This window comes from Anabrus simplex, chromosome 10, assembly GCF_040414725.1.
Source record: "Anabrus simplex isolate iqAnaSimp1 chromosome 10, ASM4041472v1, whole genome shotgun sequence".
Taxonomy (NCBI): domain Eukaryota; kingdom Metazoa; phylum Arthropoda; class Insecta; order Orthoptera; family Tettigoniidae; genus Anabrus; species Anabrus simplex.
The window spans coordinates 127,644,138-127,669,928 of record NC_090274.1 but is presented as its reverse complement, the minus strand read 5'-3'; the positions used below and the strand labels follow the sequence as shown (position 1 = coordinate 127,669,928).

Sequence of the window (25,791 nt, the reverse complement as noted above, 5' to 3'; positions counted from 1 at the left end):
AGGATCAAATCTAGTAAATCTATATATTAAAAGAGTTTACTAAAACAGCTTTGTCCAATCTGTTCTACTGGACCGATCTGCTTTATTCTTGTTTTATTCTCTCCGGAATTACCTGCCTGTGAATCAGGAGACATTTATAATACTCTAAATTTAACCAACTTTCAGTAATCATAAATACAAATCATTAAATGATCACTCCAACAATTGCAGGCGAAGGTAATATATTAACAGGTTAGTAAGCGACTAACACATTCGTTAATATTCTGACATATGATTTTCATCCTTAGTAATGTCATTGTTTGATTACCACCTGCGAAGCCAGAGAGTATACACTTCCTCTGATCACGAAAGAATACCATTTCCTGCTAGATACTCTTTGATTCTCTAACCTTAACCAGCTTCCAAATATATTCAACAGATGGGAGAGCATTCCTAATGACTTACATGCTGCTAAGAGAAAGAAGTCTACATACAAGCAGACCTCATCATGAGATAAGTCTTAGTCATCTGGGAACACCTATCGAAGGATAACCTAGCTACGCTAGAAAGAGTGAAGGCCATCTTGGAAGAGTTCTCTGCCTGGCTTCTTCAAGACTAACCTATGACCTTACAACAGAACTGTTCTATACATAAGAACTGCGATCAAAATACCATTGCCTTCTACGACACAATACCAAGCTTTACAACAAGAATTGTAGAATAAAAAGCGAATATATGGATAGATTGTTACCAAATGGACGGCATGATGACGTCAGACTCCGAACTGCCGCATGTTCATAAACCATTAAAAAGGGCACGCACTAATATCTGACCTGTGTAGCAGCACGTGTCCTCTTAAAAGTCATCATCAATTCTTGAATACTGCAGTCGAATATTAACGGAACGACGTGTACCGTCAATACGAATATCTACAACAACTTATTAATGAACACCAACCCGAAATAATTTGCTGACAAGAAACTAATTTTCGAGATAACTACGTGGCTAATATGACACATTTCACAGCATATCACAAAAACCGCAACATTCCCATTCATGCAAGTGGAGGGGTTGCTACTTACATACGTGACAATGTTCCTCAAAGAGAAATATCACTGAAAACCAATTTTGAAGCTGTAGCAGTTACAGTCCCTCTAACATTTCCCTACGCATCTCTAATGTGTACTTTCGCAGCAGCCAGGATATGGATTTAAATGAATGAGTAGATCTCATAAGTCAACTTCCTAAACCATTCCTACTCTTACAAGATTTTAACTCCCGTAACATCCTTTGGAACTGTCGTTACACTAACACATGAGGAAGAGTAATTGAATCGTTGCTAGATTCTGAAAATTTGATCCTAATAGAATCGAATGGTCCTACTCACTACGATATCTAGCATGGAACTTTTAGTATTATAGATCTGTGTCTCAGCACTCCAGATGCAGCAACGATATGTTCATCATCAGCTAGCAAAACTCTTTTCGGAAGTGATTACGTTTCTACCATAATAAATTAAAACAACAAGTCCCATCCAACTGTACGCTCAAATATATGGAATACTAAATATTCCAATTAGACAGAATACAAAGAAAATATTAAGGCAGAGTTATACAGATTACCACCACCTACCCATTTCAAAAATTACAACATTGACTATATCGTAATAGAATTCACCAATATCATACTTAAAGCCGCAGAAAATTATATTCCAAGGACCAAATACAACTTACAGAAAGTCAGTTCCTTGGTGGAATGATTCCTGTAAAGATGGAATTAAAAAGAAAAAGCAAGCATTCTACAAGTATAAACGCCATTCCACTTCACAAAACAAATTACTGTTCCTAAAAAGTCGCGCTGCAGCCCGAAAAGTCATAAAAGAGAGTAAACGAGCATCTTGGCTGATGTACTGTACCGGTTACGAGCGGTACATCCCGTAATTTTGACGATTAATTGTTTTTCATCTTCACGCAAGACATTCACTGCGAACTTGGTTTTAGGCCACCCGCCATGTGTAGACTGCCTGACCTGGTATGTTCCGGATATGAACGTCACCCCTTCGCGAACATTCGATGTGAATTTGTTTAAAACTTCTATAATAATAAATGCAGCGACTCGAGAGATACGTCATTTTCAAGAGGATCACATAAACGTCTCCAATTGCGAATCTCAAGTAAATCAGTCGAAGGATTCACGAGATAACCAACTTCAAAGATATCACTCTATCTGATGATGTAGGAGTCCGACCTGAATATAAGATCGGCTCACTTGACTCAAATCAGACAGTCACAGCTGGGAGGCCAGCCTGACTCTGCACGCTGCAGCATTACTATTCGTCGAAGTGTTGACCGAGTCTATCTTCGAATTGTTCAAAGTCGTCGTATTGGACTTAAACTCTGACAGTCGAGTGGAACTTTGAATTTGTGCGCGTGTTAAAACTCCAATATGTAACAAAGTTTTTATAATGGATATTGAGTCTATCAGTCGAGTTGAACTTTGAATTTGTGCGCGTGTTGTAGTTCAACTTATACAAAGTCTTTCTAGTGGACTTGGATCATATTAGTAGAGTTGAACTTTGAATCTGTGCGCGTGTTAGAACTCTGATTGTGACAAGTCGTGTATTGGACTTAGGTGCTAATAGTCAAGTCAAACTTAGGATCTGTACGCATGTAGAAACTTCTCGACGTGACCTACTTTCGTGAATGTGGAACTTAGTTTATTACCACGTTGTCACCGTGGAACTTAGTCTCTGAATAAATATTATTAATTTCAGTGTGACACTACTCCGATATACTATGAACTGTGATTTCTTTTAAAATCTTAGTCAGCATAATTTCATAATTAAATAAGAGTGTTTATGAAAGTGTTTAAACTTTCCAACTAATGTTAATGGAAGTGATTACCTAATGTAAAAGGTTTACTCGTGTGCTAAGACACAAGTGATTCATTCTGAATTCAAACTGTGTTAATGTACAACGGTACTTGCCAACTTTGATATTTTTTAATTTATGAATTGAAGTAAATGTTATTCGATTGAAACAGAACTACCTTCTGAACTGCGTATTGTTTCTTCTTCAAAGTGTTAATTATTTGTGCGTTACTGACAGCAGTGTCTTTTGATAAACTCTTGAGCAGTCGCATATTTTACTTTACGTCAAGTCCGCCTATCTTTCTGTGGAGCATGACCACGAACTGTGCTTAATCATTTCCAACCTTATTTTTTCCATCAAAGTGTTTATTTAGTGCATGACTGACAGAAGTGTCTTTGATACACTCTAGAGCAGTCATACATTTCTTTAAATGTCAAGTGCGATCTTATTTAGTGGAAAGCCACCACGAATTGTGCCTAGTGCGTGAACAATTTCAGTTTCAATATTTCTTTTCATGAACTGTGCTTTATTTCTTTCCAAACTCCATGCTATTCGCATCTGCATCTTTAATGGACTTCTTAATCCTGTCTACAAGTGATTTAGAGCATTCGACCGCACATCACGACAATATTAAATTAGACAGTGCTGTTAAATATGTCTGGGGACTGTGCAATTGTGGACCCTCGAGTGAGTTAAATGACGAGTGAATACCCCCCAAATCGTCGGAGATGGTCGGAGAACGTCCAGGACATCAAACATTCGAGCTCAATCCCATGTCGAGCCGACCTGGGTGTTCCTGCCTCATCTCATCGTAACGTGAGCAGCCTGCAGGACGAGTTCCAGTCCAGTTCAGCATGGTGACCTGGGAGCACGGCTCATCCGATAGGCGATACTTAAGACAGGAAATATCTACAGTAAGGTGATGTGCACGATAAGCATGCATTTTTCTTAATAAACTCTATTTTCCAATACATTTAAAGGTTTTCTTGTAGATAGGACCCTTCCTCCTGTACCAAACCCTAGCTATAAATTACCTGGTATTGCCCTGAGATATAATTCATGCCAGTTTAAAATAATTGATAAAAGTCGGGCTATACTTACTGGTACAGTACGTGTCATCTCTTTCTCATCAGACCCCACAAAACACAATTTGGGAGCACCTACGAAAAATAAGAGGGCTTAAAACCCCTCACGTATAGTAGCCCTCAATAAAACGCCTGGATCAGTCGCAACTACACGGCACGATATTGCTAATACATTAGCAGAAAACTTTGCAAAAAATCCAACTATGAAAAGGAATTTTTATCCTCTCGTCAAGATTGTCCTAATTTACAGTCACACATCCATCTAAGTGCTGACCAATGCTACTACGATAATATCAGTATTACTGAAGTACTACTTGAACTTAGTAGCTGTCGAAATACAATCCCAGGTCCTGACGATATTATGTATGACTTCTTGAAAGAACTTCCTCCTGAAGGCCTAGCATTCCTAACTGAAATATTTAATTTAATTTGGTCACAGAAAGTCTTTCCAGTCGCTTGGAGAAAAGCTATGGTAATTCCAATACCTAAGCCTGACTGCGACCACATGTTACCAGATGGCTATTGACCAATAGCTCTAACCTGCACTATGTGCAAACTAATGGAAAATAATAATAAATAAAAGACTAAAGTGGGTTCTAGAACAACATTATTTCTTCACTGTAGAACAGTGTGGCTTCCGACAGTTTCACTCAACAGCTGACACCTTAGTAGTATTAGAGTCAGAAATCCTGGATGCCTTTCATTACGGACAACATCTCCTTGCAGACTGCCTAGATAATCATAAGGCGTATGATATGGTGTGGGAAACTCACGTTATTAAAACTCTACTCTAACATAATATTAAGGAAATATTATAAGTTTTATCTATAACTTCCCTCAAGAGCGACGCATTCAATTTCGAGCTAATGGTGTCCTATCCCAAGAAGTCAGCTTAGAAAATGGTGTCCCACAAGGCTCAGTTCTGAGTTTAACACTTAGTAGCTATAAATGGCATAACGTCATGCATTAACGCTGATGACATGACTATTTTTTGCAGAGGTCGGAACCTGTTAACAACCCAAAAAATTACAACAAATTCTTTTGAAGATATTGCCAAATGGGGAAAACACACAGGCTTGACCTTTTCTTCAACCAAAATTAATGCATCATATTTTGCCAACAAGAGAGTGATAGTAACTGCCCAGAATTGTATCTCAAGGGAAATAAAATTGAGATAGTGAATGGAATAAGAATACTAGGAATGACCTTTGTCGAAAAAGAACGTAAAACAATCTTAGAAAAAGTTTCGGTACCATAGAAGAAAATGGAATTCGGATCAAAAGGCGAACTGCAGACGTCTATAGTTACACAGACAGACAAATGCAGTATGGAAGAGACATTGGAAATTTTTGGGCACATTTTTAGGATGGATAATATTAGACTCACGAAAAGGTTATTACCAAAAGCAGGACAATAAATTGGCTGGAGGAAACAAGAGGAGACGTGAATGAATTAAGAGAAGTCTTCAGCACCTCAGCAGGAGTGGTACCAAGTGGTCAGAAGAACGGAACAGGCAACACAGAGTGTTCATGGAGGAGAATAGCAGGGTGAAGGTCATCAAGCCAATGAGAAAGTTCCAACGCGCTCTATGAATGCGCATAACGAAACAATAATACAAATCTCGCGTCGGATGAACTACTATTGAGCTATCGCGGCCAGGTCGTATGTTCGCATCCCAATCGTGTCCACTTGACCGTTTTGTTGTGTATTTACAGTAACATCTCTATACCATGGTTGTCCCGAGAAAAACAGCTATGTGATAATATTTCTGCTTAGAACTCTAACCAGAAAGGTTCAACTGTATCAATAAACTTCCGCTGTAAGTGTCCCTCCCCTCCTCAGTGGTAGTGAATTTACACAGGAGCCCTTTTAAAGAGATCTGTTAGAATCTTACTATCATGTGAGTCGCACCACTTAGGTTTTTGTTCAATATAGAACAAGTGGCTTTCATTCGCGATCCAAACACAATTATTTAAAAAGGTGTTTACATAACGCAGACAACATTTGGTAAATCGGGGATTTCGTATTGTTTAAAAACAAACAAGAACTTGACTTGTGACCTATACAGGTGACGTATTATTTCTGGACAGTGAAGCCATGGGGTATAGACCTTACCTGTCCCTTGGGCTGCACGTGTGTCCACAAGGAGTCGTTGGCGTTGCCGATCGTCGTCTCCAGAGTGGCGATCCCGGACGATATGAGGTAGAAGTCGTCCCCGGACGTGATGATCCCCGGATAGGAGCTGAACGTCATGGCGAAGCCCGGTATCCGCTCGCTGGAGTTGGCCAGAACGTGGTAGCGGAACACGTACTTCTTCTGCACTCGTAACATGGACTGGTAACTGCCAACACAACAAAACACGTTAACGTGTCTCGGTGGTGCTGATTATTGTTTTAAGAATCAACCATCCTCTATATAAGAGAGAGAAAATTACAGGGATCCGACACTCCCAAAAATGAACGTATGGGCCAAAGAAACACAAGAGCCACGAAGTGCGTGAAAATGAAAGACGTCCTAGGCCTTGAGTGCTGTGCTCTGATCTCTATACATGGATGGCTGGTAGCTTGGGTAGCAATAAGCCGAATAGAAGATGACTGGCGTAGTAAGGCAGCGAGCGCATGGTGCAGCAGACCGCGCTTGCTTTGTTTATGCCAGGGCTCTTGATTGCCGTTCCACGGGTGTTCTGTGCTGTGTTATTACAATACCCCACACATTTACAAAGGAATTAAGATGAAATACATCAATGAGAAATCACTAGTTTAGATATTTCACTCGCTGAATTGAAACCACATGTTACTTCTGCATGTTAGTAAAATATAAACAAACAAGGGAGCCATGCTTGCACTACTATCAACACAAATACGAATTTCTAAATGTAAATAATACAAATACATAATATATTTAAACTATCAAAGTATACATGTGTAGCAGATATAAATTGAGTACTATTTGGAAGAGGTACAACATTCTCTCAGTCAGTTCAAGTTACAATATTTCCTAACATAACGTAATCCTATTGATTACGTAGTAAACAAGTGACTGTCAGCATGCCGAAGTGTACTTCTACAGCAAATACGCCCCGAAATACTTGAATATCCAGCGAAAATCACACAGTAAACTATCGTTATGCCGTTACAGGAGAAGTGGGTCTGGTGTGTCCTGCGGGTTTCTACAAGCAGGAATTACTAAAATAAAAACATTTTCTGAAAGATGGTGAAGAGGACTATTTTTGTATGAATAAAAACAAAAATCGAGTTTTTAGCTCAAAATACGAAAAATTCAGTCATACCTCCCCTTAAGAATGCATAATTTTGTGGCATACATGTATAAAATTTACAGCAACGTTTCCAGAAACTGTTTTTTACTCGTATTGTATTACCGATCGCTAATTGCATGTATTCAGCACCTAAGTTAATATTTGTCGGCCGTTATTATACACTCCTTTTTATTGATATCCCGGAGATTTACTGACCTTGGAATGACTTGTCGGTGTTCCCAATGTCCTTATGCTTTGAGTGAACATGTCTCTATATTTTTAATTATTCCAATGCGCTATTAATTGCGGTTTGAAATTGATTATATTATCATTGCTTCCCCATAAGGAGAGCTCTAGGATGGGTACACCAACATGGCGGACCGCGCGCTCAACTTGGCGTACTTTTTCCTGCAGCGGAGAGCTGCCATCAGCGGTCTATGTTTAGAGATCAGTGGTGCTGTGATGCCATCGAGGTCGGAAAAGAACAAAAGTTGACCGAGGGAGGTCGGATAGGATAGATGAAAGTGAGGAGCCTGCCGCACGCTCCCAAGTTGAGAGCCCCTGGGACCCCTTTTAGTCGCCTCTTACAGAGGCAGGGGACACCGTATTGCCCCCCCTCAGTCTCATCCTTGACTTTAACAACATAAAGCTCACTCACGTATGAGCGATTCCTTACCCGGACAGTCTCTGTTATGAGTGAAGTCAAATGTCGCCCATAGCTTGCAAAGTGATATGTAATGGCAACTTCGGTCTCAGTGAGGAAAACAACGGGAAACGACAATGTAGGGGAACAAATTCCGTCCCTGCACCTAATTTCGTTCCCCTAGCGAGTTGCAGTTTGGTACCTAGTGTTAAGCCGCGCGCACACGCGTAGCCTCATCCCGTTGCGTGCACCACGTTTAGTTCCCGTGAACAAGGAGGATTCACTTTTCATGCTGACCTGAGTTACTCCTAGAGTGAGCACTGGTATGTGTATGACTGCAGTCGTGTGGGTTGGTTCCTGGCGAGAAATAACTACAGTCAGGTGATTGGTGTTTTATTGTGGCGGTCATTGTAATAAATTAAGAAATGTTCGTAATTTCGTCCCCCTTCATTTTATTTCTTATTTAAGTTTTATTATGATTTTCAGATGGGAAAACACAAGCAGCGGGATACGGAGGCTATGAAAAAAGCTATTAAGGCAGTAGCCTAAGGGACAAGGTAATGGATTACAAACGTGGAAGTAAAGCGTTTAACATTCCACGAACAACGCTGAAAGACTACGTTAAAAAGAATACAAAGGAAACATTTTTCATGAATGGCCTTCAAGTAATTAAGTATAGGGAAAGTTAGAAAGGAAAACTATTAAAATTAATTGTACTTGCCATAAATTTGGTGGGGGACGAAATTACGAACACATTTTGGTACTTTAGCTTTTGTAGTGTTTATGTGTACGTCAGATATTGACTACCTTATGTTGTATCAGTTTCATTCTAACTTGCCCCTAAGTGGAGAATATATTCAGAAATATAGATATCAATATCTACAGTAGGCTTGTCCATAATTCCTGAATTTCTATAAGTCCTAATCTTGTAAGGCGACGAAATATGAGTCCCTTTTCAGTGATGCCTAGATGGCTGGTGATACGTTGAACCTGAACTAACACATTCGACACCCGCCATATGCATAACAGCACCATTTCGAGCACAAATTTCTTCTTTCTGTGAACCGTCCCAACAGCGGACACCTCTAGGAATTTACAAAATGTTCCCCATTCAGAAAAACTAAAGTGGATTAGGCGACTTATTTTCGACATGAATACTAAAAAAAAAAGTAAACAATATTAGTAGGAGCAATGCAGCAAGAAATACGAGTGTTGTTAGTGGACAACTGCTACGGGATAATATGCCTTTGCTGGCAGGACCTAGTGTTTACAGTGCACTATGTCTTCTGGTATAGGCTAGAGCAATTTTGTTACTTTCATTGATCGATCTCAGCTTTATCCTTGGCTTTGAAAAAATGAAAGTGACTGAGGTATGAGTGATGCTAGTAATGCCATTCCTTCTGCAGCAAGTCCCTGCTATGAATGGTGTGAAAATATTGCTCATTGGGTCGGTTGGTGCATGCATTTCAGTGGGCTTGCCAGACTGATTTGTAATAGCAACTTCTGGCTCGGTGAGGAAAGCAACGGGAAACTACCTCACTCCTCATTTCCCTAGCACACCTCTTCAGTGATGCCTAGGCCATCTATGACAGCTGATGGTGGAACTGTTGAGGATCTAACCAGCCTTCGGGCCGAGGACTAAACATAAAAAAGCTACGGGATAATCCTCGCGCACCATAAAGAGGGAAGGTGCGAACAGGAGAGGCAAGACTCAAGTGCTATGGCCCTGTGAAATGGATGAATACAAGCAGGACTAGAAGAAGGGAATTGAAAAGAAACAGAGCAGCTGGCAGATCCAGTGAAAAATGGACCCGGCTAGTAAAGAAATATGTTGAGGAGAGAGAGAATGGTTGATGGTCAGACAAAGATAGAAGAGACTCGTATACCACACCCGAGTGACTGGAGTGGTGGTGGTGGTGGTGGTGGTGGTGGTGTGCCGTCCGACACTTTGTATCATCATAAATTATTAAGTTATCCATAGCTTTGCTAATCTTACCATTGTGAGCATATAGGTGAGTATTTATAGGTGGTTGTTGGAGCCTTCAGTGATTTGTTGCCACCCTGTCCTGTGCTAATCTCTTCATTTCTACATGACTATTACATCTTACACCTGGTCTAATCTACTTGTCATATTCATACCTTGATCTACCTCTACCGTTCTTACCTCCTACACTTCCATCAAAAACCAACTGAACAATCCCTGGGTGTCTCAAGATGTCTCCTATCAATCTATCTCTTCTTCTCATCAAATTTAGCCGAATTCATCTCCTCTCACCAATTCGATTCAGTATCTCATCATTCGTGGTTCGATCTATCCATCTCACATTAAGCATTCTTCTGTAACACCACATTTCAAAAGCTTCTATTCTCGTTCTTTCTGAGCTACTTATCGTCCATGTTTCACTTCCATACAATGCCACGCTCCACACGAAAGTCTTCAAAAAACATCTTTCTCATTCCTATATCAATGTTCGAAGTGAGCAAATTCTTTTCTTAAGAAAGCTCTTCCTTGCTTGTGTTAGTCTGCATTTTATGTCCTCCTTACTTCTGCCGTCGACAGTTATTTCACTACCCAAGTAACAATATTCATCTCTTTCCTTTAAGACTTCATTTCCTAATCTAATGTTTCCTGCATCACCTGCCTTCGTTCGACTGCACTCCATTACTTTTGTAACGACTTATTTATTTTCATCTCGTACTCCTTCTCTATGACCCTGTCCGTGCGACTCAGCAATTTCTCCAGATCTTCCGCAGTCTCAGATAAAATGACAATATCATCAGCTAAATCTCAGCATTTGTATTTCCGCTCCTTGGATTGCGAGTCCCTTTCCAAATTCCTCTTTGATTTCCCTTACGTCATGTTCTATATAACCATTGAAAAGTAGGGAGGGCAAACTGCAACCATGCTTCACTCCTTTCAAGATTGCTCTATTTTTCAAAGCCCTCGATTCTTACCACGTCAGACTGACTTTTACACAGATTGTAGATAATTCTTCGTTGTCAGTATCTGATCCCGATCACGTTCAGGATCTCAGATAGCTTGTTCCAGACATCATTACCGAATGCCTTTTAAAGAACTATGAACACCGTGTACGTGGGCTTGACCTTCTTAATTCGATCCTCGAAGATCAGATGCAAAGTGCGATTGCTTCACGCGTTCCTGCATGTCTTCTGAAGCCAGACTGATCTTCTCCCAACTTGGCTTTCCATGCTTCTCTAAATGATACGTGTAGATACCAAACTAATGGTGCAGTAGTATTCACACTTGTAGGCACTGGCTTCCTTGGGGTTAGCTGTTGAACAGGAGGTAGACCCGCCCCGCCTTGCATAAGGCCATCTAAAACGTAAACCGTGAAACTACTAGTACAAGAAGCTTGGACATTTTTCGACACATGTCTCTACTATCAACTTATGTTGTGCCCTCTGGGGTGAAGATGAACTATTAATTTCTAAAGTAATTAGTAGTATAATTGGATGGTTCTGCGGCACCTCCGCCGCCGCACGCCTCCTCCTCCGCCGCCGCCCGCGGGAAATTTGAATTTTGGCGGGAAATTTGAATTTTGGCGCGAGATTTGAATTTGTAAACAAAGCCACGTGCTTTTTGACAGCTGTCATCGACAACAACGCAACGCTAACCTCGCTGCTGCCATCTTGACGGGCCTAAACCTCACTAGTGCCAACTTAACCTAACTAGCATGAGGTAAACAAAGCCACGTGTTTTTTCACAGCCACGTGCTTTTTGACAGACAACAACGCATCGCTAACCTCAGTACTGCCATCTTGACGGGCCTAAACCTCAGTAGTGCCAACTTAACCTCACTAGCGCGAGGTAAACAAAGCCACATGTTTTTTGACAGCCACGTGCTTTTTGACAGATTTGTAAACAAAGCCACGTGCTTTTTGACAGACAACAACGCATCGCTAACCTCAGTACTGCCATCTTGACGGGCCTAAACCTCAGTAGTACCAACTTAACCTAACTAGCGCGAGATAAACAAAGCCACGTGTTTTTTGACAGCCACGTGCTTTTTTGACAGCTGTCATCCGCCATCTTTGAGCACTGTGCTGCCCTCTATATCGCAGTAGCTGCAAAATTCACCACCTGTCATCGGCAGTGCTGCCATCTTGACGGGTCTAAACCTTAGTGCTACCAACTTAACCTAACTAGCGCGAGGTAAACAAAGCCACGTGTTTTTTTGACAGCTGTCATCCACCATCTTTAATCTATAGAGCACAGTGCTACCCTCTTTAGCTACTTACCTTTGAAATGTGGTGGCGGATAATTTGAAAAATGCTTTTTTGACAGCAGCCATCTTGCATCGCAAACCTCAGTGCTGCCCTCTTTAGCTAGATACCTGTGGTGGCAGACAATTCCACGTGACAGCAGCCATCTTTAATCAAGAGAGCACCGTGCTGCCCTCTATGTGGTGGTGGTAAATTCCACGTGGTCTTGTTTGGAAACAAACTCACGTGCTTTTTTGACAGCCGTCATCCACCATCTTTAATCAACAGAGCACAGTGCTGCACACTATGTGGTGGCGGCAATTTGAAAAAATCTATGTGCTCTTGTTGGGAAACAAATCCACGTGCTTTTCTGACAGCTGTCATTCGCCATCTTTGAGCACTGTGCTGCGGGCAATTTCGTCAGCTGTCATCCGCCATCTTTGAGAACAGTGCTGCACTATATGTGGTGGTGGCAAATTCCAAGTGCTTTACAAACCTATGCGCTTTTCTGACAGCCGTCATCCGCCATCTTTGAGAACAGTGCTGCCCTCTATGTAGCGGTGGCAAATTCCAAGTGCTTTACAAACCTATGCGCTTTTCTGACAGCCGTCATCCGCCATCTTTGAGAACAGTGCTGCCCTCTATGTGGTGACGGCAAAATTCCACGCTACTATCATGCGGGCAATTTCATCACCTGTCATCCGCCATCTTTAATCCACAGAACACCGTGCTGCCCTCTTTATGGCTACTACCTTAAGCACGTAGTAGCGGGCAATTTGAAAAGTTCTGTTAGCTATCATCCACCATCTTTAATCAAGAGAGCACCGTGCTGCCATCTTTAGCTAGATACCTTTGAAATGTGGTGGCGGCAAATTGAAAAATTCCACGTGCTCTTGTTTGGAAACAAACTCACGTGCTTTTTCGACAGCTACCATCCGCCATCTTTAATCAACAGAGCATAGTGCTGCCCTCTTTAGTTTGAAATGTGATGGCGGCAAATTCCACGTGCTCTTGTTTGGTAAACATAGCCATGTGCAGCTGTCATCCGCCATCTTTAATACAGAGAGCACCGTGCTACCCTCTTTATCGTAGTAGATGTAAATTCGTCACCTGTCATCCGCAGTGCTGCCATCTTTAGCTAGATACCTTTGAAATGTGGTGGCGGATAATTTAAAAAGAAAAATTCTACAGCAGCCCTCTCTCGACGCTAATTGCATAAGATGGCGGCTATACATGACTCCTTAAGGGTGCTTACGCAAGATGGCTGCTATACACAGGTTCTTATGAGACTCCCTTGGGATGCTTGCGCAAGATGGCAGTTATACATGGCTCCTTATGAGATGCCCTAGGGATGCTTGCGCAAGATAGCGGCTGCTCTTATGGGACGGCTTAAGGGTCCTTGCACAAGATGGCTTGAGACGCCCTAAGGATGCTTGCGCAAGATGGCGGACACAAGAATGCGGCTATACATAACTCCTTATGAGACGCTTTAAGGGTGCTTGCGCAAGATGGTTGCTACTCTTAGCTTAGAGGCTAACGTGTCGTGCTAGTTCGATTCATTAAATTTAGGGCTTAAATGCAAAATGTTAAATATCTCGAAAACGGTGCATCGTAGAGCAAAACGGACAAAATTTTTCTACCCAATACCTAGGTTCGCAGTATGAGGAACAAGAAAAACATAGTCTAATGATGAGATCAACGGTTCGATTCCTACTTAAGCCCTTTGGCATTCGCAGCTATCTATTTCCACAAGATGGTGGCTGCTCTTATGAGAAACAAGATGCCTTGAGACGTCCTAGGGATGCTTACGCAAGATGGCAGACACAAAATGGTGACTATACATAGCTCCTTATGAGACGGCCTAGGGGTGCTCGCACAAGATGGCGGCTACTCTTATGAAGAAAGCTAGCTTAGAGGCTACTGCGCAAGATAACAGCTGCTGTTATGCATGTGGTGGAGGGCAATTTGAAATTCTATGTGCTTAATCAACAGAGCACCCTGCTGCCCTCTTTAGCTGAAATGTGGTGGTGGATAATTTGAAAAATTCTTTTGACAGCTATCATCTTTAAAAACAATGGCGACTATACATAGGCTGTTAAGGCCTTATCATTCTCCTCCTCCTCCTCCTCCCCCTCCTCCTCCTCCTTCTCGACCTCCTCCTCCGCCTCTTATGTCAAGGCATAGCTTTATATCGAACAAGTTTAAACCTGCATCGCGAAGGCAAGCGTGTGCAGCGATAACATTATTGTGCATGTTTAGACTTTCGAAACATAAGAAGAGTAGAATCAAACGCTGTACTCGATACGACATGTGATCAGAACATTGATTGATGCGTTCAGAAAAACAAAATAAGTGATCAAGACTAGAATCGAACAATGTACTCAATACATCATGTGTTTAGAATATGTCAGGGGATACGCTTGTTCTAAGAAGATCAGATTGAAACATAACAAGACTAGAATAGAACACTGTAATCGATGTTATTAACTTCAACATGTGATCAGAACATTGATTGATGTGTTCAGAACACAAAATAAGTGATCATGACTAGAATCGAACACTGTACTCGATACAACATGTGATCAGAACATTGATCGATGTGTTCAGAACACGAAATAAGTGATCAAGACTAGAATCGAACACTGTACTCAATACAACATGTGTTTAGAACATGTTAGGGGGTACCCTTGTTCTAAGAAGATCAGAATGAAACATAACAAGACTAGAATCGAACACTGTAATCGATGTTGTTAACCTCAACATATGATCAGAACATTGTTTGATGTGTTCAGAGCAAAAGTACAATTTTGATGATTTGCTTAGTGTAAAATCAAAAACTATGGAAACACACTGTGCACATATCGCGTAGCTAACTCGCTCAGTAAGCAATATTGCAAAACTACAACTTCAATGATTTGCATAGTGTAAAAATCAAAAACACACTGCACCCATACTGCGCAGCTAACTCGCTCGGTAAACGATATAGCCAAAGTATAACTTCAAATTATTTACCTTCCATCATTCGTCTTGTGTGTAAAAATCAGTCGAACAAGTTATCGCATAAACATGGCTGAAAAAAAATCGTGATAGGGTATGGAACCCAGGGGTTACATCTTATCAGAAGGGCAAAAAGGATGAAAGGACTCTTCCTCCTCCTTACCGCACATTCCTTGTAGGGCTAATTGGCTGAAGGGCTAATGAGCAAAAGGGCTAAAGGACTAAAGGGCTAATGGGCTAAAGGGCTAAAGAGGCAACAACTTCGTCGATCGCTATCAGCAAGAACGCTTGTACTTTGTTAAGTGTAGAAAATTAATCTTTATTTGTAAATGGTTTCATGTTCAGAACAAGGAATGGAACCTAGGGGTTACGTCTTACGTAATAAAATCCCCGAGGTGCGATGAGTTACGTTTTTCGAACTAGTGTTTGGATCACTGAACTTTTCAAGATGATAGCAGAGAGTTTAGCAATGTTCTGTTGTTGGATTTTAAATTCCGCGCTACAACATGCATAAGGTGGCAGCCTTGAGGTTTACCGCCGTAAAGATGGCAAGAGTGAGGTTAACAATGTTCTGTTGTTGGATTTTAAATTCCGCGCTACAACATGCATAAGGTGGCAGCCTTGAGGTTTACCGCCGTAAAGATGGCAAGAGTGAGGTTAGCGACGCTCTATTGTCCTTCAAAGTGAGGTTAGGGTTCGTCAAGAAGACAGCTGTCAAAAAAGCACGTGGCTATGTTTACCAAACAAGAGCACGTGGTCGTGACGTCACGGTCACGTAGTATGTTGCCTCAGCATGTAAAGTTCACTGTCTTCACCTACGTAGTTAACACTCTGCTATGTTCACAAGATTTTTTACACATAACTATTCTTTATGCTTTAAGTTCATGCACATAGGCTATGCTAAGATAGCAGTACAAACACATGCGAACTTTGTACATTCTAATGGAATAAGTTTAGTACTGCATGCATCATAGATACATGATGTGTACACGCATTTAAACATGGCTATACTTAATGCTGCTGCTTTGTTTACAAGATTTTTATACATTGCTATTCTTTATGCTTTAAGTTCGTGCACGCACAAGCGATACTCGTACGCTCTAGCAGGAGAAGTTTAGTACGATATTCGATACATTATCGGTGGGTGATGTGTACACGCTTTAGAACATAGCTCTTCTTTGTGCTTTAAGTTCGTGCACATGGGTTAGGGATACACAAAAGCGATTGCTACATGCTCTAGCGGAGGAAGTGTAGTACGATAGTCGATGCATGTAAAATCGATAGGTTTTGCTAAGGTAGCAGCACACTTACACGATTTTAGCACAATCTAGTAGAAAAAGTTTAGTATGATAGTCGTTTCGTGCAAAATCATTAGGTAATGTGTACACGCTTTGAAACAAGGCTATTCTTTGTACTTTAAGTTCATGCGTACAGGTTATGCTAAGATAGCAGCACAACCTAGCGGAAGAAGTTTAGTACGATATTTGATGCATGCAAAATCAATAAGTAATGTGTACACGCTTTAAAACATGGTTATTCTTCGTACTTTAAGTTCATGCGTATAGGTTAGGCTAAGATAGCAGCACAGTCTAGCGTAAGAAGTTTAGTACGAGAATCGATACATGCAAAATCGATAGTTGATGCGTACATGCTTTGAAACATGACTATTCATTGTACTTTAAGTTCATGGGTATAGGTTATGCTAAGATAGCAGCACAATCTAGCGGAAGAAATTTAGTACGATATTTGATGCATGCAAAATCGATAGGTGACGTGTACACGCTTTGAAACATGGCTATTCTTTGTACCTTAAGGACATGCTAAGATAGCAGCACAATCTAGCGGAAGAAGTTTAGTACGAGAGTCGATGCTTGCAAAATCGATAGGTAACGTGTACGCGCTTTGAGACATAGCTATTCTTTGTACTTTAAGTTCATGCGTCTTAGTTATGCTAAGATAGCAGCACAATCTACCTGCAGAAGTTTAGTACGAGAGTTGATACATGCAAATTCGATAGTTGATGTGTACACGCTTTGAAACATGACTATTCATTGTACTTTAAGTTCATGGGTATAGGTTATGCTAAGTTAGCAGCACAATCTAGCGGAAGAAGTTCAGTACGAGATTCGATGCATGCAAAGTCGATAGGTAATGTGTACACGCTTTGAAACATGGCTATTTATTGTACTTTAAGGTCACGCGTATAGGTTATGCTAAGATAGCAGCACAATCTAGCGGAAGAAGTTTAGTACGAGAGTCGATGCGTGCAAAATCGACAGGTAATGTGTACACGCTTTGAAACATGGCTATTCATTGTACTTTAAAGTCATGCTAAGATAGCAGCGCGATCTAGCGGATGAAGTTTAGTTCGATGGTCGATGCATGTAAAATCGATAGGTGATGTGTACACACTTTGAAACATAGCAATTCATACTGCTGCTCTGTCCCCAAGACTTTTGAGCATAGCTAATCCTAATGCTGCTCTTAACGACGTCGAGCTAAGGATTGATTACATGACCGTGACGTCACGACCACGTGCTCTTGTTTGGTAAACATAGCCACGTGCTTTTTTGACAGCTGTCATCCGCCATATTTAAAGCACAGTGCACTGTGCTGCCCTCTTTATCGTAGTAGATGTAAAATTCGTCACCTGTCATCGGCAGTGCTGCCATCTTGACGGGCCTAAACCTCAAGGCTGCCACCTTATGCATGTTATAGCGCGGAATTTAAAATCCAACAACAGAACATTGTTAACCTCACTCTTGCCATCTTTACGGCGGTAAACCTCAAGGCTGCCACCTTATGCATGTTGTAGCGCGGAATTTAAAATCCAACAACAGAACATTGTTAACCTCACTCTTGCCATCTTTACGGCGGTAAACCTCAAGGCTACCATCTTATGCATGTTGTAGCGCGGAATTTAAAATCCAACAACAGAACATTGTTAACCTCACTCTTGCCATCTTTACGGCGGTAAACCTCAAGGCTGCCACCTTATGCATGTTGTAGCTCGGAATTTAAAATCCAACAACAGAACATTGCTAAACTCTCTGCTATCATCTTGAAAAGTTCAGTGTTCCAAACACTAGTTCGAAAAACGTAACTCATCGCACCTCGGGGATTTTATTACGTAAGACGTAACCCCTAGGTTCCATTCCTTGTTCTGAACATGAAACCATTTACAAATAAAGATTAATTTTCTACACTTAACAAAGTACAAGCGTTCTTGCTGATAGCGATCGACGAGGTTGTTGCCTCTTTAGCCCTTTAGCCCATTAGCCCTTTAGCCCTTTTGCTCATTAGCCCTTCAGCCAATTAGCCCTACAAGGAATGTGCGGTAAGGAGGAGGAAGAGTCCTTTCATCCTTTTTGCCCTTCTGATAAGATGTAACCCCTGGGTTCCATACCCTATCACGATTTTTTTTCAGCCATGTTTCTGCGATAATTTGTTCGACTGATTTTTACACACAAGACGAATGATGGAAGGTAAATAATTTGAAGTTATACTTTGGCTATATCGTTTACCGAACGAGTTAGCTGCGCAGTATGGGTGCAGTGTGTTTTTGATTTTTACACTATGCAAATCATTGAAGTTGTAGTTTTGCAATATTGCTTACTGAGCGAGTTAGCTACGCGATATGTGCACAGTGTGTTTCCATAGTTTTTGATTTTACACTAAGCAAATCATCAAAATTGTACTTTTGCTCTGAACACATCAAACAATGTTCTGATCATATGTTGAGGTTAACAACATCGATTACAGTGTTCGATTCTAGTCTTGTTATGTTTCATTCTGATCTTCTTAGAACAAGGGTACCCCCTAACATGTTCTAAACACATGTTGTATTGAGTACAGTGTTCGATTCTAGTCTTGATCACTTATTTCGTGTTCTGAACACATCGATCAATGTTCTGATCACATGTTGTATCGAGTACAGTGTTCGATTCTAGTCATGATCACTTATTTTGTGTTCTGAACACATCAATCAATGTTCTGATCACATGTTGAAGTTAATAACATCGATTACAGTGTTCTATTCTAGTCTTGTTATGTTTCAATCTGATCTTCTTAGAACAAGCGTATCCCCTGACATATTCTAAACACATGATGTATTGAGTACATTGTTCGATTCTAGTCTTGATCACTTATTTTGTTTTTCTGAACGCATCAATCAATGTTCTGATCACATGTCGTATCGAGTACAGCGTTTGATTCTACTCTTCTTATGTTTCGAAAGTCTAAACATGCACAATAATGTTATCGCTGCACACGCTTGCCTTCGCGATGCAGGTTTAAACTTGTTCGATATAAAGCTATGCCTTGACATAAGAGGCGGAGGAGGAGGTAGAGAAGGAGGAGGAGGAGGGGGAGGAGGAGGAGGAGGAGAATGATAAGGCCTTAACAGCCTATGTATAGTCGCCATTGTTTTTAAAGATGATAGCTGTCAAAAGAATTTTTCAAATTATCCACCACCACATTTCAGCTAAAGAGGGCAGCAGGGTGCTCTGTTGATTAAGCACATAGAATTTCAAATTGCCCTCCACCACATGCATAACAGCAGCTGTTATCTTGCGCAGTAGCCTCTAAGCTAGCTTTCTTCATAAGAGTAGCCGCCATCTTGTGCGAGCACCCCTAGGCCGTCTCATAAGGAGCTATGTATAGTCACCATTTTGTGTCTGCCATCTTGCGTAAGCATCTCTAGGACGTCTCAAGGCATCTTGTTTCTCATAAGAGCAGCCACCATCTTGTGGAAATAGATAGCTGCGAATGCCAAAGGGCTTAAGTAGGAATCGAACCGTTGATCTCATCATTAGACTATGTTTTTTCTTGTTCCTGATACTACGAACCTACGTATTAGGCGGAAAAATTTTGTCCGTTTTGCTCTACGATGCATCGTTTTCGAGATATTTAACATTTTGCATTTAAGCCCTAAATTTAATGAATCGAACTAGCACGACACGTTAGCCTCTAAGCTAAGAGTAGCAACCATCTTGCGCAAGCACCCTTAAAGCGTCTCATAAGGAGTTATGTATAGCCGCATTCTTGTGTCCGCCATCTTGCGCAAGCATCCTTAGGGCGTCTCAAGCCATCTTGTGCAAGGACCCTTAAGCCGTCCCATAAGAGCAGCCGCTATCTTGCGCAAGCATCCCTAGGGCATCTCATAAGGAGCCATGTATAACTGCCATCTTGCGCAAGCATCCCAAGGGAGTCTCATAAGAACCTGTGTATAGCAGCCATCTTGCGTAAGCACCCTTAAGGAGTCATGTATAGCCGCCATCTTATGCAATTAGCGTCGAGAGAGGGCTGCTGTAGAATTTTTCTTTTTAAATTATCCGCCACCACATTTCAAAGGTATCTAGCTAAAGATGGCAGCACTGCGGATGACAGGTGACGAATTTACATCTACTACGATAAAGAGGGTAGCACGGTGCTCTCTGTATTAATGATGGCGGATGACAGCTGCACATGGCTATGTTTACCAAACAAGAGCACGTGGAATTTGCCGTCATCACATTTCAAACTAAAGAGGGCAGCACTATGCTCTGTTGATTAAAGATGGCGGATGGTAGCTGTCGAAAAAGCACGTGAGTTTGTTTCCAAACAAGAGCACGTGGAATTTTTCAATTTGCCGCCACCACATTTCAAAGGTATCTAGCTAAAGATGGCAGCACGGTGCTCTCTTGATTAAAGATGGTGGATGATAGCTAACAGAACTTTTCAAATTGCCCGCTACTACGTGCTTAAGGTAGTAGCCATAAAGAGGGCAGCACGGTGTTCTGTGGATTAAAGATGGCGGATGACAGGTGATGAAATTGCCCGCATGATAGTAGCGTGGAATTTGCCGTCACCACATAGAGGGCAGCACTGTTCTCAAAGATGGCGGATGACGGCTGTCAGAAAAGCGCATAGGTTTGTAAAGCACTTGGAATTTGCCACCGCTACATAGAGGGCAGCACCGTTCTCAAAGATGGCGGATGACGGCTGTCAGAAAAGCGCATAGGTTTGTAAAGCACTTGGAATTTGCCACCACCACATAGAGTGCAGCACTGTTCTCAAAGATGGCGGATGACAGCTGACGAAATTGCCCGCAGCACAGTGCTCAAAGATGGCGAATGACAGCTGTCAAAAAAGCACGTGGATTTGTTTCCCAACAAGAGCACATAGATTTTTTCAAATTGCCGCCACCACATAGAGTGCAGCACTGTGCTCTGTTGATTAAAGATGGTGGATGACGGCTGTCAAAAAAGCACGTGAGTTTGTTTCCAAACAAGACCACGTGGAATTTACCACCACCACATAGAGGGCAGCACGGTGCTCTCTTGATTAAAGATGGCTGCTGTCACGTGGAATTGTCTGCCACCACAGGTATCTAGCTAAAGAGGGCAGCACTGAGGTTTGCGATGCAAGATGGCTGCTGTCAAAAAAGCATTTTTCAAATTATCCGCCACCACATTTCAAAGGTAAGTAGCTAAAGAGGGTAGCACTGTGCTCTATAGATTAAAGATGGTGGATGACAGCTGTCAAAAAAACACGTGGCTTTGTTTACCTCGCGCTAGTTAGGTTAAGTTGGTAGCACTAAGGTTTAGACCCGTCAAGATGGCAGCACTGCCGATGGCAGGTGATGAATTTTGCAGCTACTGCGATATAGAGGGCAGCACAGTGCTCAAAGATGGCGGATGACAGCTGTCAAAAAAGCACGTGGCTGTCAAAAAACACGTGGCTTTGTTTATCTCGCGCTAGTTAGGTTAAGTTGGTACTACTGAGGTTTAGACCCGTCAAGATGGCAGTACTGAGGTTAGCGATGCGTTGTTGTCTGTCAAAAAGCACGTGGCTTTGTTTACAAATCTGTCAAAAAGCACGTGGCTGTCAAAAAACACGTGGCTTTGTTTACCTCGCGCTAGTGAGGTTAAGTTGGCACTACTGAGGTTTAGGCCCGTCAAGATGGCAGTACTGAGGTTAGCGATGCGTTGTTGTCTGTCAAAAAGCACGTGGCTGTCAAAAAACACGTGGCTTTGTTTACCTCATGCTAGTTAGGTTAAGTTGGCACTAGTGAGGTTTAGGCCCGTCAAGATGGCAGCAGTGAGGTTAGCGTTGCGTTGTTGTCGACGACAGCTGTCAAAATGCACGTGGCTTTGTTTACAAATTCAAATCTCGCGCCAAAATTCAAATTTCCCGCCAAAATTCAAATTTCCCGCGGGCGGCGGCGGAGGAGGCGGCGGAGGAGGAGGCGTGCGGCGGCGGAGGTGCCGCAGAACCATCCAATTATACTACTGTAATTTTTATGTCAAGGTTTCCTAAACTGTAATATCTAGTGTTCGTTTATGATGTTTAAAAGCTATCAACACTTCTATCTCCTCCCGCCAACTCAAGGCGTTGGGCAATAAGAAATTTTGTGCATTTATTTATCTACCAATCAAAATATTCTGATATTTATTAAATTAACCAATAAGAATTGGGGGCGTGTGATGGCCTTGGCCCAGACTTCTCTGGAACTTTCCTCTCCACTATAAAAGCCGAGGGCTGGTGAGCCACGTTGTCTTAGTGATCGCTCCAGTCTAGAGTGTGTACGTAACGAAGTAAGCGGAAAGGCTCCTTCGGCATGTTCGGGAGCTCCACCAGCTCAAGGTAATGGCAGTTTTGGCTTAACTATGTGATAGTCTTTGAAAGATAGCTCGAGGGGAAGGTCTCAAATCTTTAGTAAGGTAACGTTTATTTTCTCAAATGTAAATTTCAAAATAGTCGAAAGAACTTAACCAAAATCAGGGAATAGAGAGTGTGGTACCCTCTCAGCTCGTTCCTGGGCGTGACTATCATTTTTCAGCCTTTAAAATCTATCTAGTAATTTCTGTAACCTAGTCACCTCCGTAGGCTCTGTAACGTGAGCCCAGTTCATGGGGTGCAAGTGTTCGCCTTCTCACCATTTTGATGTTTGGCCAGTAATTTTAACCTTTTGTTTTTACCAAAGGACCGATAGTATGGATACTCGTTACCCCTGTTACAGTCAGCCACTCAGACTGTTGAGCAGTTAAGACAGTGACTGTTGTGCCGGGAATTTGTAACCTTCATGACGTGTAAACTTGCTCCTCCACTGATGAGACCCGCCTCCTTCACTGTTGGTTTAAGGGAGCAAGAGTGCTCATGTAGGGAGCTTCAAACTCAGGTTGTTAATTGGATATTAATTGATCATTCTGATTGTCCTGACATTATTCTGTACCTGATGTACTATTTGCTTAGCAAAGTGTAAAATTCAACATTTGAAAATAAAAAAAGATATAAGGAAGAAATATAGCTCCAATTTCAAAGTTTTTAATTAATCTTTTGACTCCTCTATATCCGCCCATTCGTGCCCGCACCTTCTTTCCCCTCTGCGTTCCACAGAATCCCCGGAACAAGTGTAACAATATTCTGCCGAAAATCAGATGGCACTTCTCCTGTCTCATACATCTTACACACCAAGTGAAATAAGCTCGCCATGCTGGTTTCTTCTTAGGCTGGCAGTAATTCAGTTCTGTGTTCCTTAAAGCTCTGTCGAATTCTGACCTCAAATTTGGGTCTCCCATCTCATCAGCATCAACAGCTTCTTCTTGCAGCGGAACCATATCCTCTACGTCTTTACTTTGATGCAAATGTTGGATATGTTCCTGCCATCTTCCTGCCTCGTCTTCTTTCCCTAGAAGTGAGCTCTTAATATTCATAAACCTAGTTTTGCTTTCTCCAAAGGTTTCCTTGATTGTCCTATATGCAGCATCTACTTTTCCTAGGACCATACAACCTTCAACATCCTTGCACTTCTCTTTCAGCCATTCTTCCTGAGCTGTTCTGCACTTTCTATCCACTTTAATCGCCCTCCTTATTTCTTCCATGCTTGTATTTTCGTTGTTCTTCAATCAGGTCCAGTATCTCCTGAGTCATCCATTGATTCATGGTTGATATTTCCTTTCGTCTTACCTTTTATCAACAGCCCTACTGACCTGATTCTCCACTACTGTCCATTCTTCTTCTGTTGAGTTTCCTTCAACCTTTTAATTCAGTCATTGTGCAGCATGTTCCATGAATCTAACCCTCACACTGTTTTATTTCAACTTGTCTAGATACCATCTCCTTGCATTCCTTCCTTTCTTCAACTTGACATGACATTTCATGATCAACAAGTTGTGATGAGAATCTACGTCTGCTCCCGGGAAACTTGTGCTACCCAATAAGATATTTTTCAATCTCTGCCTGATCATAATGAAGTCTATTTGATACCTTCCAGTGTCTCCAGGTCTCGTCCACATACACAGCCATCGTTTGTGGTGTTTGAACCAAGTACTGGCGAGGACTAAGTTATGATCGGTGCAAAATTCAACCAACCGACTTCCTCTTTCATTCCTTTGTTCCAATCCGAATTCTTCTCTTCCTTGGCCTACCACTGCAATCCAGTCTCCCATCACAATTAAATTCTCGTCACCTTTTACATATCGTATTAACTCTTCATATATTCTTTCGATTTCATCATCCGATGAACTTGCAACATATAGACCTGCACTATTGTGATCGGCATTGGTTTGGTGTCTATCTTGACAACAATAATTCTTTCACTACGCGGGTCGTAGTAGCTTACCCACTGCCTGTTTTCTTATTCATTATTAAACCAACTCCTGAATTTCCTCTGTTGGATTTTGTGTTGATTTGTGTTGATAATCCTGTAGTCGCCGGATCAGAAACTCTGCTCTTCCAGCCGATGGACTTCACTTACACAATCTATAGCTAACTGTAGTGTATCCATTTACCTTTTCAGATTCTCTAACATTCCATAACGATTCAAACTTCTAACATTCTACACTCCTACTCGCATAACGCCTGCATCCATCTTCCTGGTGGTTTCCCTCTTCCGTGTAGTGCCCACCCGGAGATGCAGATCCTCGAGAGTTAGTTACGGCTGTAGTTTCCTGTTTGTTTCAGTCGTGTAGCAGCATCAGTCCATCATCTAGACCGCCGCTATTGCAACTTCCGAAAGGCTGCTACGACCCTTTCCATCAACCATTCATCAAGTTGCTATCATCTTTCCTTGGAAGTTCTCCATGATGATAAGATCGCAGAACATGCGCACTGTGTTCAACAGAAAGAACTCATACAGGTATTACATTCGCTGTCATCTTGATGGCATCTCGCCACTCTGAAGATGTGAGGCCTCTTGCCCTACCATCTGGGGAAGTTCACACCATTTCTTGTATTTGCGAATTCTCATTCCTCACGAGCTTGTGCACTTCCAGGATTTCCGGCCTTACAGTTATTCTTGTGTTGCAGGTAGATGAACAAGTATCAAGCTTTCACGCTTCGTATTATTTCACTATTTAATGTTGAATTTTATTTATCTCCATTGCTCCTGATTTGGTTGACTGCTTGCTAGTTCCAGCATTCAGCTAAGATTATCGAAGGTGTCTCAGTCTTGATTTATGAAAGGCAATGCACTTCTATTATTGATCTTCCATTTAATGTCTGTTCCTTTCACCGTCTTATAATACTGTACTATTATCATTAGTACCAATTATTATTAAATTATAAATCTTATACTATCGTCACAACGTCCAAAAATGAAGGTATCGGTCAAAGAAAGACAAGAGCCACGAAGTACCTATAGAGCGTTCCAACCTTAAACTGCAGTACAGCAGTAATGGGATAATTCCGTCTCTTTCCTTCTCCCGTGTTTTGCGGGTAGCGCTGTCCTACTCTAATGCAGCGGGTTTGCCAAAT

The 25,791-nt window shown here is 41.6% G+C and overlaps 1 protein-coding gene across 1 annotated transcript in view; it reads right to left on the bottom strand.

Moving 5' to 3' along the window:
• LOC136881915 (putative phospholipase B-like 2) overlaps window positions 1–25,791 on the bottom strand; it is a 166,874-nt gene that overhangs the window by 18,773 nt on the left and 122,310 nt on the right. The window contains exon 5 of the mRNA XM_067154360.2: window positions 6,050–6,275. Coding sequence (XP_067010461.2) covers window positions 6,050–6,275 — 226 coding nt within the window. The remainder of the gene's footprint in view (window positions 1–6,049; window positions 6,276–25,791) is intronic.